The sequence below is a fragment of the Jaculus jaculus genome, chromosome 6, assembly GCF_020740685.1.
Source record: "Jaculus jaculus isolate mJacJac1 chromosome 6, mJacJac1.mat.Y.cur, whole genome shotgun sequence".
Lineage (NCBI taxonomy): Eukaryota > Metazoa > Chordata > Mammalia > Rodentia > Dipodidae > Jaculus > Jaculus jaculus.
Window position 1 is genome coordinate 106,098,599 of NC_059107.1, and position 20,392 is coordinate 106,118,990.

General features: G+C 38.3%; 1 protein-coding gene across 3 annotated transcripts in view; it reads left to right on the forward strand.

Annotated features, from left to right (window-relative positions):
• Usp15 (ubiquitin specific peptidase 15) overlaps positions 1-12,255 on the forward strand; it is a 198,860-nt gene extending 186,605 nt beyond the window's left edge. For all 3 annotated transcript variants that reach the window (XM_045151648.1, XM_045151646.1, XM_045151647.1), the window contains 3 exons: positions 1,433-1,536; positions 6,524-6,612; positions 11,800-12,255. In XM_045151648.1, coding sequence (XP_045007583.1) covers positions 1,433-1,536; positions 6,524-6,612; positions 11,800-11,994 — 388 coding nt within the window. In that variant the 3' untranslated portion in view covers positions 11,995-12,255. The remainder of the gene's footprint in view (positions 1-1,432; positions 1,537-6,523; positions 6,613-11,799) is intronic.
• Positions 12,256-20,392: the final 8,137 nt, after the last annotated feature.

Genomic DNA, 20,392 nt, shown 5'->3' on the forward strand with positions numbered 1-20,392 from the left:
TTAGTATAGTTGGATCCAATTTCAGTTTTTAAGTCCCAGAACTTGGAAGCCTGAGGCAGGAGGATCATGAGCATGAGCATGTTCAAGGCCACCCTGAGCTACACAGTGAGACCTTGTCTCAAAAAAAAAAAAAAAAAAAAGGCATGTGTGGTGGCTCAAGCCTATAATCCCAGCACTTGGCAGACTGAACTAAGAGAATCATATGAGTTTGTGGCTCGAGTGCGGTTCATAGTAAGCTCCAGCTCAGGCTGGGCTAGAGTGAGACCTTGCCTCAAAAAATTAAAAATAAAATTAGCAGGGCATGGTGGTACACACCTTTAATCCCAGTACTCAGGAGGCAGAGGGGTAGGAGGATTGCTGTGAGTTTGAGGCCAGCCTGAAACTACATAATGAATTCCAGGTCACCCTGGGCCAGAGTGAGATCATACTTCAAAAAGCCTAAAATAGGCCAGGTGTGGTGGCGCACACCTTTAATCCCAGCACTGGGGGAGGCAGAAGTAGGAGGATTGCAATGAGTTTGAGGCCAGACTGAGACTATATAGTGAATTCCAGGTCAGCCTGAGCTAGAGTGAAACCCCACCATGGGGGTAGGAGGATTCTAAAATATAAAAACAAGTCATTTTCTCTTTAACAAAACTGTGAGCCATAATTTAAAAATATAAATATTTATTTATTTGAGAGAAAGAGAGTGGGTGTTTGACCTTCAGCCACTGCAAACAAACTAGACACATGCACTCCCTTGTACATCCGGCTTACATGGGTACTGGGGGATAGAACCCGGGTCCTTAGGGTTTGCAGTCAAGCACCTTAAGCACTAAGCCATCTGTCCAGCCCCATAAAATTGTTAAGAATACTCCATTTTGACAATGTAAGTGCAAGAAAGCTTGACTCTTACTAGCAGTATATTTGAAATTTAGAATCATTATTTTCTAATGATAAAAGTATAAGAACAATGACCAGAAATAATAATAATAAGCTATTTACAAAAAGGTCATGTTCCATGTTCTTGCACATAAAGAGGATGTTGTTAGTTTCTGGTGTTTAGGTCATGCAAACCAGAAAAATATGGAAGAAAAAATTTTAATTCTTCAGTTTCTAAGAAAGTTGCTTCTTATTATCTACTTATTCTTTCCTGGCGTAGTGAAAGTTAAATGTAATAGCATGAAAACATTAGTCAGAATAATAATACTCAGCAGTGAATTTTTAAGTTATCAACTACTAGCCAGGATTTTCTCAAAACATTCACATCTCAAGGGTACATGTATGAACTGGTTTTTGTTATTTGGTGCTTGGTAATATCGTGAGATGTATATGTTATGTGTATTGTGTATTAATGATATAGATCTAATAACAGATAACACTTGTAGAAGGGATTAGAATTTTGCATATTTAAAGAAAGAATAAACTTAAATTTGATTTCTTTTTTGAACAGTGACTTGGATATGTCAGAATTCCTAATTAATCCAAATGCAGGTCCTTGCCGCTATAATTTGATTGCTGTTTCCAACCACTATGGAGGGATGGGAGGAGGACATTGTAAGTTGGCAGTTATCTTTTAACTTAAATTAAGATATTTAAGTCTATAGACTTTTTTAAATTAAGGTAGTTATTGTTTCTTAAATGTGAAATGTCAGATGAACTTTGTATATAATAGCTATTATTAATGAATAAATTAGCTTTTTGAGTATCAAGTGTACAAAGGATTTGTTTAATCCTGCTTCTTAGTTGAACACAGAACATTTGGAGTGCCATTCTTTCCTCCATTCTTCCTCTTCCCTTTCTTATATAATTGATTCTCATGCTCTTAGAAGCCGTGAATATTTATTCACGTATGCAGTTGATAGTATCCATCTCAATACATTTTACTTCTTGACACTTTTTCCTCATCCATTTTACTTAGTATCTGTTTAGTTATTGCTTCTTAACCACTTATGGTTTACATCTACCATACTGTATCTCTGCACTCCAAATTGCATTTAATAAGGCTGATAATTTTATTACTTCTGGTCTGCTACGTGCAACATTCCAGCTTTGAGTATTCAGGCACTGTCAGGTTGCTTTTCAGGTTGATTGTAAGTCTAAACTCTCCACTTGGAAGATTTTTCTTTCATTGTATACATCCTCTGTATCTTTTTGTAGTTTTTGATAGACAGTTAAATTTCATTGATGAATTAGAACTGTTGCAATTCCATTCACAAGTGAAATAGTCTTGTAATATTTTTTATATTGTTACTTCTCTTTGAAATAAAATTTACAGTCATAAGACAAGCTGGAATGCTTCCTGGTTTCTGAAATAACTAGAACTATATAGGAAGTAACGGCTTCTGATAGTCTACTAGAATTCACCTGTCAAAGTATATTTATGTCATTATTGGTCTCCTGGGTTTTTTTGTGCGTATTTTGATATTTTGGCTTTCTAGAAGTATCAATTTCATCTGTGCTTTCTAGCTACTTGTTTTTGTTTTTGTTTTTTTAAACAATTTTTTTAAATGTTTTATTTATTTATTTGAGAGCGACAGACACAGAGAGAAAGACAGATAGAGGGAGAGAGAGAGAATGGGCGCGCCAGGGCTTCCAGCCTCTGCAAACGAACTCCAGACACATGCGCCCCCTTGTGCATCTGGCTAACGTGGAATCTGGGGAACCGAGCCTTGAACCAGGGTCCCTAGGCTTCACAGGCAAGCGCTTAACCGCTAAGCCATCTCTCCAGCCCTAGCTACTTGTTTTTTATTTTGTGTTTGTTTTGAGGTAAGGTCTTACTCTAGCTCAGGCTAACCTAGAATTCACTATGTAGTCTCAGGGTGATCTCGGCGGCGATCCTCCTACCTCTGCCTCCCGAGTGCTGAAATTAAAGGCGTGCACCACTATCCCTGGCTTGTTATTTATAACTTAGAAGTTCTTAGAAGTCTCCCCATAGTTCTTCTATCTTACTATTCTTTTCAAGTAATCTTAATTTTTTTGTTAATTGTATTCATTCCTTCTGTTGAATAGATCATTTTTTCCCTTTATTACATCTTTTCCCTGTTCATTTGGGTTTGCTACATTGCTCTTTTTCTAACTTCCTGTCTTCCATTGTTTTTCTTATGTTGAGGACAATAATTAAAGCTACAACTCTCCCATGAAGTGCTGCTGTCTCATGAATTTTGAAATGGAATATGTATTTTTAAATTTTCCCTTAGGCTTTTCTAATTATCTAAGGGCTGCTTAATTACATGTTCACTTGGCAAATGTATGAGTTTGGTGTTTGCTGTCATTTTGTGCTTAGTTGTATTTAAATATTGACTGTCTTTAGGGAATTTGAAGCCTCAGTGGTAGCCTGTTTCACACAGTCTGTCTGTTAAATTTTCATATGCTTGAAAATATATACATGTTCCCTCATTGAGATAGACTTCTGTACATCTTTAATGTCTTCTACTTTTATGAATTCTGAGAATGTTTCTTTACTTTGTCAATGCACTGTCACTTTCCAGGATCTTGAGTTCAGAATAGCAAAGTCACAACCTGTGGTAGGCTTTACCCAGAAGACTACATTGACTTAAAAATACACAGCCAAGAGTAGACTTTGCCAAGCAGAGCAAACAGACAGTAACAGAGCTCCCAGGTGGTGGGAGCGTGGGAGGAAGTGTCCTAGAGAGTGCTTCCGACTAAGTCTAACCACTCAAGTTGCCAAGAATTTTGTTAGCCCCATTTGAGCAGTACTGTACCTCTGATACAGGTGACCTGATTATTGTTGGTTTCTGTGACAAAAAAAAAAAAGGCAGCTCTTGTCTCACAGGTGAAATTTAAAAGCTTTTTTGTTTTATTTTGTTTTAAATTTTTTGTTTGTTTTTATTTATTTATTTGAGAGCAATAGAGAGAGAAAGAGGCAGAGAGAGAAAGAATGAGCACGCCATGGACTCCAGCCACTGCAAAAACTTCCAGATGCATGTGGCCCCTTGTGCATCTGGCTAACGTGGGTCCTGGGGAATTGAGCCTCTAACCAGGGTCCTTAGGCTTCACAGGCAAGCGCTTAACCACTAAGCCATCTCTCCAGCCCATTGTTTTGTTTTTGTTTCCAAGGAAGGGTCCCACTCTAGCCCAGGCAAACCTGGAATTCACTATGTAGTCCCAAGGTGACCTCGAACTCAGCAATCCTCCTACCTCTGCCTCCCAAGTGTTGGGATTAAAGACATGTGCCAACACACCTGGCAAAAGCTTTCTTTGTACCTTTCATTACTACCTTCAACAATGTTTTCCTTTGAATTTCCATTCTCTCTGCTTTTGTGGTTTTATCCTTGTTTGATTTTTTTTTCTTTTTTTAATTTTTTAAAATTTATTTGAGAGAGGGAAAGAGGCAGAGAGAGAGAATGGGCTCACCAGAGCTTCCAGCCACTGGAAACGAACCCCAGATGCATGTGCCACCTTGTGCATTTGGCTTATGTGGGTACTGGGGATCAAACCGAGGTCCTTTGGCTTTGCGGGCAAGTGCCTTAACCATTAAACCACCCCTCCAGCCCTGTATGGTTGATTTTGGAGGAAAGGAAATCAGTAACAGAATAGAGGCATCTCTTTCACCTGGTTAAATACTGTTGAGTGGCTGACAGAGGGCCTTCGTCATTGTATTCTTTTTTTTTTTTTTAATTTATTTATTTTAGAGAGAAACTATGGGCACATCATGGCCTTCAGCCACTGCAAACAAACTCCAGATGCATGTGCCACCTTGTGCATCTGGCTTATGTGGGTCCTAGGGAATTGAATCTGGGTTCTTTGGCTTTTCAGACAAAAGCCTTAACCAGTAAGCCTTCTCCAGCCCCTGTCATTGTATTCTTTATGTGCTTGGATGACCAGTTGCTTTGTTGTCTTTTTTCGTTTTTTAACTACCTTCTGGCACTCAGTGGACCCTTCCAAAGATGAAAGGCTTAAACTGGGCATGGTAGTGCACACCTTTAATCCCAGCACTCAGGAGGCAGAGGTAGGAGTTCGAGGCCACCCTGAGACTACGCAGTTAATTCCAGGTTAGCCTGGACTAGAGTGAAACTATACCTCAAAAAAAAAGTTTAAATTTTATATTCACACTCAACTCATTTTAAAGTCATTCTATTTCCCTGTAAATATCACTCAGTCTGATAATTTCATGGGAAAAATACATTGTCTTTTGATTTCAGCCATAACAAAGACAGCCACTTCAATTTATTACTCATTTCTGAAATAAACAAAAATAATTTTTATTTAGTAATGGGCAGCATTACTTAGAAGCCATGCCCTATAAAGTATTACTTTAGACACTATGATTAATAGTTTGTTTAAATAAAAATCTTACAATTTGGGGGCTGGGAGATGGATCAGGGGTTAAGGTACTTGTTTGCAAGCCTTCCAACCCAAGTTCCATCTTCCTCAGTGCCCACGTAAAGCCAGACACAAAGTGGTGCAGGTGTCTGTTATCCTAGTGCACCAACAGCAGTTGGAGGTGAAATCAGGAGAAACTGGAAGCTCTCAATTAGCTACAGCAAGAGATAACCTGTGTTATAAGTGTGGAAGAAGAGGAGAAACACCCGAAGGTTGTCCTCTGACTTCCACGCACACATTGTCGCAAGCACATGCCCCCACCCCCAACATATATGCACACAAGTAAATAGTAAAAGCAAAAAATTATTAATGTCTTACCATTTTCTTTGTCTGTTACTAGATAGTTTATACAAAGCATGAGATGGGGAAGAGGACTTTTTTGTAACTTACAGGTTTTTGTTTCTGGGGGGGGGGGGTTTGTTTGGTTTGGTTTTGGTTTTGGTTTTGGTTTTTGGTTTTCCAAGGTAGGGTCTCACTCTATTCCAAGCTGACCTGGAATTCACTCTGTATTCCAAGGCTGGCCTTGAACTCACAGTGATCCTCCTAACACTGCCTTCCAAGTGCTGGGATTAAAGGCATGCACCTCCACACCTGGGAGATCTATTTAAACTGTGCAGATTATTTACTTTCTTTGCTTTTTACTTTGTAAATAAATAAATAACAGATGAATAAATTGAATTTTCAGAAAAGAAAATGTCATAGAAAACTTAAAATAGTAGTTGAAATTACAGACTTCAGAGTCTGAGGCAGTGACTGGATTTAAATCCTTATTCTGCTATTATAACAGTTCTAGTACTTTGAAGAAATTAACCATCTTTCTGGAGTCTTAATTTCCCAGCTGTAAAGTGAGAATAATATATGATTATACCTTCTTTATGAAATAATACATATGTGAAATTCACAGTGCTATGCTTGGTACACAGTGATCACTACAAATTAATAACTACAACATACCATCATTATTGCCATTGTTATGTGAATTAAAAATTAACATTCCTGACCTAATGGTACAAGCTTCAACCTAGATGTAAAATATTTCCTAGACATTTAAATTGTTGAAAATTATTTTAAAACTTTTAATAGTTAATCAGTTGGCTATATAATAATTAGACCCCATAGATTATTATAGAGTTTGGAGGATTCCCCATAAAACCATGGATGTTTTAATCATGGAAGTAATTATGTATTTTGTTATTAGATACTGCTTTTGCCAAAAATAAAGATGATGGAAAATGGTACTATTTTGATGACAGTAGTGTCTCCACTGCATCTGAAGACCAAATTGTGGTAAGTGCATTTTATATTTCTTAAAAATCATGGTTCAGCTGTTTTTTAGGGACAAATATAAATTTAACGAAAGAAAGGAGTGAGAATATAGCTCAGCCTGCAAAGATTTTTGTTTAATATGTGCAAGGCTCTGAGTTTAATCTCCAACCCCCCCCCCCCAAAAAAAAAGTCTAGTTAAAGGCATTTGAGGGGCTTGGGAGTTGGCTAAATGAGTAAAGCATTTGTCACACAAGTGTAAGGACCTGAATTCCTAAAACCCTCTAAAAGCCAGATGTAAGAAGCAAGTGTTAATTAATCCCAGTCCTTCCAAAGTGAAATGGGTGGCAGAGACGGCAGAATTCATTCAGAAGCTCGCAGGCCAGCCAGCCTGGTGTTTGCAGCAGAGAAAAATAAAGAGATCTCAAAGGAGGTGAAAGGCTAGGACTACCACTTGGGACTGTGCTCTGACCTCACACGTCCAACAGACATGCATGCACACACCCACACTTAGATGCACATAAACTCTTAATTTGAAAAAGAAAGAGGCCTTTGGAACATTGTTCTAGCAATTCTAGTAGCTAAGGTACACTTGTTCTGATTCAGGTCTGTGAAATATTGTCCAATGGAAATTTTGTCTTCAAAATTTTCTCAATGTCAAAATCTAATTGGGTTGTAAAAATTTTTCCTGGCAGTTTTTCATAAGTCAAATTTCTAATGAAAAGTAATTTTTCTCTAGAAAAGTAGATTCAGCTCTCAACTTTCCAGACATTGACTACTTAGTGTTTTTTCAAGTACCTTAGCAGATATGTGGGCTTTTTTTTTTTTTTAACTCAAAACATAAATAAAAGAATTGAGAGCTTTTTTAAGAGTAAGAAATCAGTACTTGCTCATTTTATTTCCTGTACAGGTTTTTCATATGGTGTTAGAAACAGTGACTCCCTTGATTCCCAGTTTAAATTATATATTAAGAAGAGAGTCTAGATTTTACTTACTTCAAGTTTTCAGTTCATTAAAGCAAATGAATAAGCTTCTGGGCCAAATTATTAACATCACTTTAACCTCTCATTACATGAATTGTTTCTGTTACTGCCTTCTCCCCCACCTCCCACGTGTGTGCATTTGTGGGTTATAAGGTCTTCTATCTTGTAACATCAGGGATACAATCTGAGAAATGTGTTGTCAAGCAATTTTGTCATTGTGCAAACATCAAATAATACAGTCACACATACCTAGACTATATTATAATCTTAGGAATGACCATTGATACTATTATTATGTGTTTATATCTAATTCAGTACTTTCAATTGACATTTAAAGTCCCCATTTCTTTTAAGTCTCTCACATTTCAGTTCTGTTTTCTTTTTATCTTCTAGCCAAAATATCCTAAAATTGCACCTTCCCCTCAGACAGAGTCTATTTAATAATGCTGCCCTAATATTCCCTTCAAATGATACTTGATCTTGTTTATAAAATTACAATTTCTGAACTGGGTGTGTAGCCCAGTTGGTAGACTGCTTCCTTTTCTTGAGAGCTTGTTTGGAGGTTCTAGCAGGGGAGCGCAGCTACTCGTATACCCTTGACCGAAGACCGGTCCTCCTCTATTCGGGGAAGGTCGTCCTCTTCAACCGAGCGCGCAGCTTCGGGAGGGATGCACATGGAGCGGTGAGGGAGGAAGGGGACACCCGCCTAGCCAGCCAGATCAGCCGAATCAACCCTGGCGATCAATGGGGTGACAGATGTCGCAGCCAGATCGCCCTCACATCCTGCTTCCTTTTCTTGTGAGCATAAACAAAGCTGTTAGTAAGGTATAAACCTTACCACACTGAGCATGAGATGGAGGAAGGACGATCAGAGCTCAAGTTCCTTCTTGAGGTCAGCCTAGAATACATGAGACCCTGTCTCAAAAAAGATAAAATACTTTAACAAAATGATTCCTCATTTAGTCAACAAGTATTTAAGTACTTTACACATAGGGACATACAGAGAGGGCTGCATTCTAAACAGGGTTAAAAGCCAGCTATCTGATTTGAAACGTGTATGTTATGTAGTCATGTGTCCCATAGCAACAGAGAAACAGACAAATCAATACTTAAATTTTCATAATTAGCATCGGATATGTGTCTGTGGCCACGTAGAAAGGAAATTGCATTGGTTTGAGGATAAAAGATGATATAGGAAGCCTGGTATATTATGTCTGATGGTGCAAATAAGAGTGAATTAAACAAATGAACTTTCCTTTCCAAGGAAAGAAGCTAATGCCTGTAAAAGCAAGGAGGTAGGACAAAGTGTGATATTTGAGAGAAACAGAAAATAATTTGGCATGACTGAAAGAAAAGTTTGTATAAGTTAGGGAAAGAAATTTAAAGTCAGCACTCCATAATAAAGGGAGCCATCCTAATTCTCCATGCTGTTTTCATCATGAGTACAGCCATTAGGTGAGTTTTGAGCAATAGAAGAATATTATTTGTATCTTAATAGCTCTCAGAACATGAAAGGAAGATAGATGTAAAGGCATTGTTGAGTGAAAAAATCAAAAAGCAGAAAGGCTATCATAGTTATTTAAACACTTCTAGCTTGTTTGTTTTTGAGAAATAGTCTCACACTATAGCCCAGGATTAGCCTCAGGCTTGTGACAATCCTCCTGCCTCAGCCTCTCAGGGTCTGGGATTGCAGATGTGAACCACCACTCCCAGGTGAGAGCTGGCTTAAATTATGAATGTGAGTTGTCATCCTACCTTAGCTAGAAGTGAAGCCTAGGTTTGAGTGAGACACCATTAGAGACACAGAGTGAGAAAAGAAAGCGTGGTGGGCTGAAGAATCTGGTAAGAACCTGAAGACTTTGTAGCTCTAAGAAGTGGAGTTACAAATGATGGATGTTATTAGATAGTGGAAAAAGTTGTAAAGTATTAAATGCTTCTGTGAGATTGACCAAAAATTCATTCAAAGAAGGCCAAGTTATTAGATAAGTATTCTGATAGACTATTGGAGACAAAGACAGTTGGCTAGCATCTAGAAAGGGAAAAGCATAGTAGGAGATGTAGGGTGGAAAAGATATTTAGTGTGGTGTGTGTATATGGTGTAAGCATGTTTGTGTTAAGGTGCACATGCCATATATTTAGTTAGATAGTTATATGTGTGTGTGTGTATATGTGTGTGTGTGTAAAAGCAATGCCAAAAGAGAACACTGGTTGTCTTCCTCTGTCACTCTTCCTCTTTATTTCCTTGAAACAGAGCCTCTCGCTAAACCTGGAGCTGACATTTTTTCTGTTAGACCGTCTGACCAGCACCCCCTGCAATTTTGTAATATCCATCCCCATCAGCTCAAAAGTTAAAGACATACATATCTATGCCCAACTTTTTTTTTTTTTTTTTTTTTGAGAGTGACAGAGAGAAAGAGGCAGAGAAAGAGAGAGAGAGAGAATGGGTATGCCAGGGCCTCCAGCTCTGCAAACGAACTCCAGACGCGTGTGCCCCCTTGTGCATCTGGCTAAAGTGGGTCCTGGGGAATCAAGCCTTGAACCAGAGTCCTTAGGCTTCACAAGCAAGCACTTAACCACTAAGCCATCTCTGCAGCCCCACGCCCAACTTTTTTACATAGTTGCTAGGGATTGAACTAAGGCCCACATGCTTGCTCAGCTATACTTTTTCCTGCTGAGCCATCTCCTTAGCCCATTCTTTAATGCCAAAGAGAAAAGCCTAGTAAGGCACATAGTAGGGGTCTGAGGAGATGGTTCAGTGAGCAAAGATACTTGTTTGGGCTGGGGAAATGATTTAGCGGTTAAGGTGTTGGCCTGCGAAGCCTAAGGATTCCAGTTCGATTCCCTAGGACCCACGTAAGCTAGATGCACAAGTAGCACATGCATCTGGAGTTCATGTGCCCATTCTCTTTCTCTCCATCTGCCTCTTTCTCTCAAATAAACGAATATATATATAAAATATTGTGTGCGTGTGTGTACACTTGCTTGCAAGCTTGCTGGTGCAAGTTCAAGTCCCAAAATTTGCACATGCACTTAAGATCCCACCACACAGCAATTGAAGACAAAGCCAGGATAATCCAGAAGCTTGTTGGTCAGCTAGAGTGGCATATACACAGTGAAAAAAGCAACAAGGGAAACCCATCTCAAACAATGTTGAAGGAGAAAACACACCCCGAGATTGTCCTCAGACCACCATTTGCCCAAACACACACACATGCACTTAGATAAAAGAAAAGAAAAATATATACAAGGACTAAACAGGTTTAGTAGCATACAGGAGGAGTGACCAGATCTGGTGGCACATTTTAGCACTCAGGGGCCTTACAAAGGAGGATCACAGAATGGGTTCCAGGCTAGCTTGTGCTACATTGCAAATTCCAGTCCAGCCTGGGCTCTTCATAAACAAAAAGACAGGATGACTGATGGAAAAATATTCTTTTAAAGTACTTTTTGTCACTGGCATATATTAATTATGCGAAGTTGGGCTGGAGAGATAGCTCAATGGTTAAGGCACTTGCCTGCAAAGCCTAAGGACGTAGGTTCAGTTCCCCAGTATCCAGATAAGGCCAGATGCACAAGGTGGTAAATGCATCCAGAGTTTGTTTGCAATGGCTAGGGGCTGTGGCATGCCCATTCTCTCTATCAAATAAATAAATATGTGAAGGTTCATACATGTGTTATAATGTACTTTGATCATATTCAACATTGATTCCCTTTTTTATCCCTTCTATTCACTTTTCTCATTCTCTGCTGGTCCCCTTGTACCTTCATGTCTTTTCTATAGTTTATCAATAAGTACAGGAAATAAATATTCAACATACTTAGCCATCATGGGAAGTAGTCTTACTGTAACAGGAAAAGTTTGATTAGAAAGCAATTCTGGAATGAAACAACTCATATTTGTAGACACCTTTTCCTTAGAATGAAAAGGAACACAGATGAATTGCATCTTATGTTATAAGCTTATTAACATGTGTTTTAGTTACATATATTTGTCTAAATAATAAAGTAATTCAAAAGGTTTTTAAAGAATAAGAAATTGCAATTTCAGAGACTGTTCTTTCTATATATAATCACTCTATGTGTAACCAATATTACTGGCCTCCATTTGATGTGTACTTTTTCTATGTATACTTTGTCATCAAAACTAATTACCAGATAAAAAATCTTCCTGTACTGAATGTAATCTCTGAGAATCATAACCATTAGCATGCCTTGTTTGTTTTGACAGTCCAAAGCAGCATATGTACTCTTCTACCAGAGACAGGACACTTTCAGCGGAACTGGCTTTTTCCCTCTTGACCGAGAAACTAAAGGTGCTTCAGCTGCTACTGGCATCCCCGTAGAAAGTGATGAAGATAGCAATGACAATGACAATGACAATGACAATGACTTAGAGAATGAAAACTGTATGCACACTAATTAATGGAAGTCCTAGGAGCCATAAGAGAGACTTTCCTGCTGGTGGTATCTATGGAAATGAAGTCACCCACCACATTAAAATAAAAGTCTGAGATGGGGAGTTTCAGATAATCGAATGTAAATCCTTTATCAGATTTTAACTTGTGCAGTACTTGAAGTGAAACACAATGAAAACTTTAACAGAAATTGTCTCTTAATACATTTACAGTCTTGTATTTACAAGCTAAATATATAGGAAATCACAAATAAATCCCTTTTAAGTTTGCTGCTGTTTTGATGAATTATGTTTTTTTTTTTAATTTTTTGGATGTGAGTTAATTGATGACAAATGTTAAATTTGTGGATGTTGGTCATTAATTTTGCTTTAATACTGCAAGAAAACTATGGCTGAACTTAGTTTTTGGATGATCTAGTTTGTGTGCGTTAGGCTGCCAAATACACTACTCTGAAACTTAGCTGCAGGACCAGTGTGACACAAATGCTGCAGCAGTGTCCTTGGAAATCCACATTTCAAGTCTGTCCCAGGAAATCAAGATGGATCCATTAAAATCATAACATGAGAAGCAGTCTTGGAAAAGTAATTTCCTTTTGTAGTTGTCAATAAAAAACATAGAACATGACATTCATCTTACTGCCACTATGGAAACAGGTTCTAGATTCCACACTCCATCTAAAGTCATTTTTCTGCTACATGTAAGTATTTTTTACTGCTATTAGAATCTATTCCTTTGACATTCAAATTTGTTTTACTTGCTTTAAAATGCATATCTTTAATTTGGTGTTGGTCCACGATTAAATTTTTTTGCTGTCATTCTCTACCCCCCTTTTTTTTTGTTATTTGGCAACTTTTAGCTGTCCCAATTATTGTAATATAAAGACAGATTTAATAATATTCTGTATCCATAGTAATAATTGCATCAAGCTTAAGTGAGAGGTTTTTTTTTTTTTTTCCATATATTAGCCTTTAAATCATTAATGGACAATTGGCTATAAAGGTAGGTCTGTTAACTTTCTTTGTGTGTTCCGGATGGAATTCACCATAGCCTTACAGCTTTCTCAGAAGGTAACTTGTTATAGAGAAATGGCATTTGCATGTTCCAGAGTCAGAACCTGTACAGTATGTAAAGCATACAAACCTTGAGTTTAATTTTAGTTCACCACATTCAAGGATCCAGGATGCCAAATATATGTGTGAACATCCAAAACATTTTCTTTGCTGCTTTCTCTCCCTGTGACCTAGTTAAAGAATGTATTGTCGATTGGCATACAATACTGCCTTTAATAGAAAACTAAATGCTGGGGCACATTTCACATAGGACTACCTGAGAATTTGCTTTGTGTCCCACTGTTATTAAAGCAAAAAGTATAATGTTCTTCACTTGAACTAATCAAATACAATAGATTATAAATTGTGTATTGTAAATAAAAGTTCACTCTGTGAGTGCACATTTTGGTAAATTATTTATTTATGTTAGCATTTTAAAGTAAAAACAAAAAAAAATGCATTTGACCAGGATAAATGAGGTATGTTGATCATGGCTTTGCTTTATAATTGATTATTAAAGCTGGGTTTTTCATCCTGGTATTTTAAACGCTGCTTTGGTTTTTCTTTTTCTTTCCCTTTCTCTCTTCTCTTCTCTCTCTCTCTCTCCCTCCTTCCCTCTCCCCCTCCCTCCCTCCTTCTCTTCTCTCTCTCTCTCTCTCTCTCTCTCTCTCTCTCTCTTTTAAATGTAAACTAACCTCCTGCATGACAGAGGTTAAATTTTGTCTGCACTTGGGTTCACTTGAGTTTACATTTGAAATGTGCATGTTTATTTATACAGATTTCAATAAAGCTATTCAAGGCCTTATTTAGTCTTTTGTTACTCTGAATCTGTTGGTAAAAACTCCCTCTTTTATGGATAGATGACTTTATGCTCAACTTTTCAATTACAATATAGATAATGCTAGAAAGAATAAAGTGAATCCTATTGTTAGTGAATATCACACTTTAATTATATGTTAAATATTATATGGGGTCACTTCATCCTTATTTATGTACTAACACCATTTCTCAAAATGAAACCATAAATTTAAAGTCTTTTTTTCTTCAAATATAATTTATTTTTAATCTGTGTGAAAAAGACACAGCTGGATTTCTTTGCTCTTTTCTTTCTTTTGGCTTTTTGAGTTAGGGTCTCACTCTAGCTCAGGCTGACCTTGAATTTACTATGTAGTCTCAGCGTGGCCTCGAGCTCACAGTGATCTCCTATCTCTGCCTCTTGAGTGCTGGGATTAAAGGTGTACACCACCATGCCTGGCAAATAACTTCTTTAAATAATCTGTTCTTTTAAATATAGTAGTGCTATATTTACCGTCCTTTCTGGATAACTGAGTATAAAGCCACCTAAAACACAAAGAATATCAGCAAGTATTCAAACATGCATTATGAGGGCAGTGTTTTTGCATGAGGTGAGGGTATCTTATAAGAAATAAGCCATGAGACTATGAGAGAAAAGTGATGTATCTTTCAGTGACATACCAAAGGAGGATGGGGAAAGAAGAGGAATTTTACATCTGAGAGGAGGAATTTATTATCACTACATTCCTTTATACTGGCACATTGCAGTAAGAATCAGGTGAGTTTTCAGTATGTTGTACACTATTTTTGAGTTCTCTACAGACTAGATTCCTGCTTCCCACCCTGCCTATTTGTTTCTGGTATATAGTTGTACAGAGTAGATGTGCACATTCTCACCAGTTTGGTTTTTGAGGTAGTAATATGAGATAATCTTGTGTCCTACATATATCAGGAGAAGCAACTGGATGCCTAAACTATCAGAAAATGATAAATCTCATTTCTGAAGTCAAATAATACTAGCAATCTTTCTTTAAGTATTTTATAATAAAATAAAATTTTTATTCTTTGAATAATATAACCTGCCTGATGAGTTCCAAAATAGCTTCTCTTGAAAAGATATTGGTACTTCCAAATAATTCTTTAAAGTGCTACTTGACTAATAGCAGGGAACAGGGCTGTGTATCCTTGCACTTGCAGAGGTATTTTATATATTCTTTCATTATCCTATTTTTCTTGTGAGAATTAATTTTTGAAAACTCCAGGTTTGAGGCATTTTGATTCAGTGTACATGTGCTTTATGTGTTTAATTCGTAATTACTATGTGGTAAGGAAAAGAATGCTAAATAACTCAGTTCGATTCCCCAGTACTCACATAAGCAGGTGCACATGGTATCACATGCATCTGGAGTCATTTGCAGTGACTAAAGGCCCTGGATCACCCATTCTGTCTCTCTTTGAGTGATGACAGCATTTAAATTGTCTTGATTAAAATGAAGGACTGTTGGAGTCCCAAGCCAAAAGCCAGGGCTGGAGAGATGGCTTAGCGGTTAAGGTGTTGGCCTGCAAAGCCAAAGGACCAAGGTTCAATTCTCCAGTACCCACGTAAGACAGATGCACAAGGTGGTACATGCATTTGGAATTCATTTTCAGTGGCAAGGGACCCTGGCACGCCCATCTCTTATCTGCTGCTCTCAAAAACAAAAACAAAAAAATTTGTTTTGTTTGGTTGTTTTTCTTTGTTTTTGTTTTGTTTGGAGGTAGGGTTTCCCTCTAGCTCAGGCTGACCTGGAATTCAGTATTTAGTCTGAAGGTGGACTTGAGCTCAACGGCGATCCTCTTACCTCTCTGCCTCCTAAGTGCTGACATTAAAGGTGTGTGCCACCACGCCCAGCAAATAAAATATTTTAAAATAAATAAATAAAATAGTACAGGGAAGATGAATGTGAGTTAGTCATGCTTGTTGAGTATATGGGATGCCCTCAGCTTGATCCCTGTTACTACACAAGATTGTTACATGAATAATGTAATATCTAGACTCAGTACATTTATGAAGTTTGGGATGTTCAAAATGTATGTTGATTTGCACTTAAATTAGTTTCTAAAACTAAAGGTCATCCTCTGCCTACGTGGTAGAAAATCTTTTCACATATTAGTATTTAAACTTTACTTATGTTTTATTGTTGAATTATTTACAGCTTAGTTAGCTTAGTTATGACTTGGGTTTTTTATTTTGTTTAGTTTTTCTTGAGTGCTGTCAGTGTTCATGATTTTGTTTTTTTTTTTTTTCTGAAATGATATGTTAAAGTCAAAAATACAAATAAGGGGCTAGGAAGATACAGCTCCATGAATCACCTGCTTGCCTTTGAAGCATGAGAACCTGAGTGCACCAGGTGTGATGGTGCCTGCTTGCAAACCCAGCACCATAGAGGTGGGGACAGGGGATCCCTGACACTTGCTGGCCAGCCGGTCTGGCTTACTTGGTGAGCTGCACATTAGTGGGAGACCTGAAGAACAACACCCAAGGTCCTCTGACCTCTTCATGCACACTTGCATGTGCACTCACATAAACACAGCATGTATACACAAAATAATAAAATATGAGTAAAGGGAAGTGATTTACATTTTATTTGTATTATCCAAGGGGATTTTTATTTAAGGAATTTTTGCTCTAATAAGAAAGACTGCTATCTCTTGCTCCTGTTGAAGTGTTCTGAAATTCCTTTTGTCTCACAGGATGAGGCTCCTGGCATCCTTCCACAAAAACAATATGCTGTTATACTATAATATGCCAATAAAACTGTTTGTTTGAGGTGTGGTCTTGCTCTAGCCCAGGCTGACCAGGAATTCACTACATAGTTACGTAGCCTCAGGCTCGCCTCGAACTCACATTGATACTCCTACCTCAGCCTCATGAGTGCTGGGATTAAAGGCATGCGCCACCATGCCCGGCAAGAAAGTCAAACTTTGTCTGTTTAGCCAAAGATGAGGAACTTACTCATGATTTGGTGTTTTGTTGTTGTTTTTGTGTGGGTTTTTAATTTTTATTTATTTATTTATTTGAGAGCGACAGACAGAAAAAGAGGCAGAGAGGGAGAGAGAGGGAGAGAATGGGCACGCCAGGGCTTCCAGCCACTGCAGGTGAATTCCAGATGCCTGCGCCCCCTTGTGCATCTGGCTAACGTGGGTCCTGGGGAATCGAGCCTGGAATCGGGGTCTTTAGGCTTCACAGGCAACCACTTAACTGCTAAGCCATCTCTCCAGCCCTTGTTGTTTTCTTTAAGCCTCATTTATAGTTGGGCCTAACCCATTATAACCAGTGAATGAGTCTAGAAAGTGGGTCTGCTGGCATGCATGTGGGAAATTCTTTGGTATTAAGGAAAGGAAGAGGGACAAATGGTCCTTTTACCAAAGTTAGTTTTACAAGTGTTATCTAAAATTGTCAGGTGGCATCTTAGAACTTGGATTAGAGTGCAGAGGCGTCATTGTAACCTTTATCATACTCTAATTATCTATGGCCAGTATCCAAAATTTAGTCCTCTGGTTCTCAGTCAAGAATTCTTCCTAACTCCCCTTAAATCACAAGCTTTGTACAAAAAAAAAAAAACCAAAAAAACAGCCGGGCATGGTGGAACACGCCTTTAATCCCAGCACTCAGGAGGCAGAGGTAGGAGGATTGCAGTGAGTTCGAGACCACCCTGAGACTACATAATGAGTTCCAGGTCAGCCTGGGCTTGAGTGAGACCCTACTTTGGGGGGGAAAAAAAGAAGAAGAAAAAACTTTGTATTCTGTCACATGGCTTTTGCAAATGAAATCCAAGAGTTTGGGGACTTGTTTTAAGTTCCCTCACACATGGTAAGCAAGCATTCTACACTGAGCTATACCACCTGTCTCTGGGGTAATCATTTCAATAGTACATTTCACTGTACAAATGAATTCATAGGGTATGAGTAGGATGTATGATTGATTGCCCCTTATAACATTGATGAATGTCATAAACATGTTTTGTCTGTGAGTCTGCCTACTTCTTACAGCATCTTTTACCACTTTTCTAATGTACTTAGCATCCCCCTTGCTTTTTCAGTTTTTCTCGTCCTTAGCTATACCACAAGGAAAGATAACTATCATGGATAATACAGAGTAATGAGGTAAGTTAGTTTTGATTGGTACATTGTAATTTACAAAAACTGAAAGTTAAAGAAAATCATTTAAAATTAAGAAGTTGCGGGCTGGAGAGATGGCTTAGCGGTTAAGCACTTGCCTGTGAAGCCTAAGGACCCTGGTTCGAGGCTCTATTCCCCAGGACCCATGTTAGCCAGATGCACAAGGGGGCACATGTGTCTGGAGTTCATTTGCAATGGCTGAAAGCCCTGGCGCGCCCATTCATATCCCCCCCCCCCCCTCTGCCTCTTTCTCTGTTACTCTCAAAAAAATTTAAAAAAATTTTTTTTAATTAAAAAAGAAAGTTGCTCAAGAATTAGGCAAGTCTGCACTACATGTGACCCTATGTCAAGAAAAGGAAAGAAGAAAAAAAAAATCTAAAGAATAGGAAAGAATAAAATCTCTGGGAAGTCACGTGTGATGGTGTACACCTTTAATCCCAGCACTCGGGAGGCAGAGGTAGGAGGATCACCATGAGTTCGAGGCTACCCTGAGACTCCATAATGAATTCCAGGTCAGCTGGGGCTAGAGTGAGACCCTACCTTGAAAACAATAAATATATATATCTGGGAATGGTGAACATGTGGACAAATTTAAAGCCAACTTTTCTTTCTTTAAAAAAAAAAAAAAAAGTGACTCAGGCAGGCATGGTGGCTAACACCTTTAATCCCAGCACTCAGGAAGGCAGAAGTAGGGGGATTGCTATGAGTTTGAGGCCACCCTGAGACTATACTGAATTCCAGATCAGCCTGGGCTACAGCGAGAGCCTACCTCAAAAAAACAAAAATAAAAATAAAGATAAAAACAAATATGGTAGATACAGCTTAGACATCAGTAATTAAGCATGAATGGACTAAGCCCTCCATAGAACACAGAGATGGGGGGGTGGATCCAATTAGATGCTACTTCCAAAAGACATACTTTAAATATAAAGACAAGGCAGGTTAACAGTATTTAAAATGTAGACAATTGGGGTTGGAGAAATGGCTCAGGAGCTAAGTTGCTTGTCTATAATGGCTAACGACCAAAGTTCTATCTCCCAGTACCCACAGGTGGCACTTGCACTGGAGTTCATTTGTAACACCTGGAAGCCCTGGCTCTCCCATTCTCATTCTCTCCCCCTCCCTCCCTTCCTCCTCCCCTCTCTCCCTCCCTTGCTTTCTCTCTCTCCTTGCAAATAACTAAATAAAAAAATAGACATTTAGGGCTGGAGAGATGGCTTAGCGGTTAAGCGCTTGCCTGTGAAGCCTAAGGACCCCGGTTCGAGGCTCGGTTCCCCAGGTCCCACGTTAGCCAGATGCACAAGGGGGCGCACGCGTCTGGAGTTCGTTTGCAGAGGCTGGAAGCCCTGGCGCACCCATTCTCTCTCTCTCTCTCCCTCTATCTGTCTTTCTCTCTGTGTCTCGCTCTCAAATAAATAAATAATAAAATAGACATTTATAGTACAAACTAGCATATGAAAATTAATATATGGCAAAACTAAATTCCAATGATTTACATGTTGAGAACTATGCACACAACATATGAACATGGACTAGTCATTAAAACAAACCAAATTGGGCCTGGCATGGTGGCGCACGCCTTTAATCCCAGCACTCGGGAGGCAGAGATAGGAGGATTGCCATGAGTTCAAGGCCACCCTGAGATGACAGAGTTAATTCCAGGTCGGCCTGGACCAGAGTGAGACCCTACCTCGAAAAACCAAAAAAAAAAAAAAAAAACACTGGGCAGTAAATTAAATTTCAGTAAATCACCAAGGATTAATGCCAAGCAGAGTATGCTTTCTTACCACCAGGTAACCAAGTTAGATATCTGCAAACTCAGCATAGGATCTTGAAATGTATTCATGACTGACCATGGAAATGGCATCAGATTTTGTGGGATGAAGCTATGACTATGTTTGGTGGAGATTTATAACTTGAAATGTTAATTTTAGGAAAGGTTTAAAAAATTATTTAGTAGCTTTACATCTAAATTTGACATGAAATTTCAAAAAAAAAAAAGCCCAAATTCCCTTAAAGAGAAAAATGAAAGGAGCTCACTAAAAACAAAATAGATCACCTGAAAAGCACCATCATGTAGCAATATAAGAAAAACAAGTCAATATTTCTTATGTAGACACATACTCCCAACAAAGTACTGCAGGTGATTATGTTCTGGGACTGCAGGCTTGTCCCAGTAATCAAGAGTGAATCAGTATAATTCACCGAATTAACAGACTAAACTTTGATTCAGTAAGTGAAGAAAAGACATTTGACCAAAAAAACACATTTTTTTCATAATTTTAGAAGTGTCAACAACTGAGGAATAAAAGATATATTTCTTAAATTTTACAAAATCATGTACATATATATACCAATGAAATATGCTTTTCCCCTGGGATCAGATGCCTCCTCTCAATAT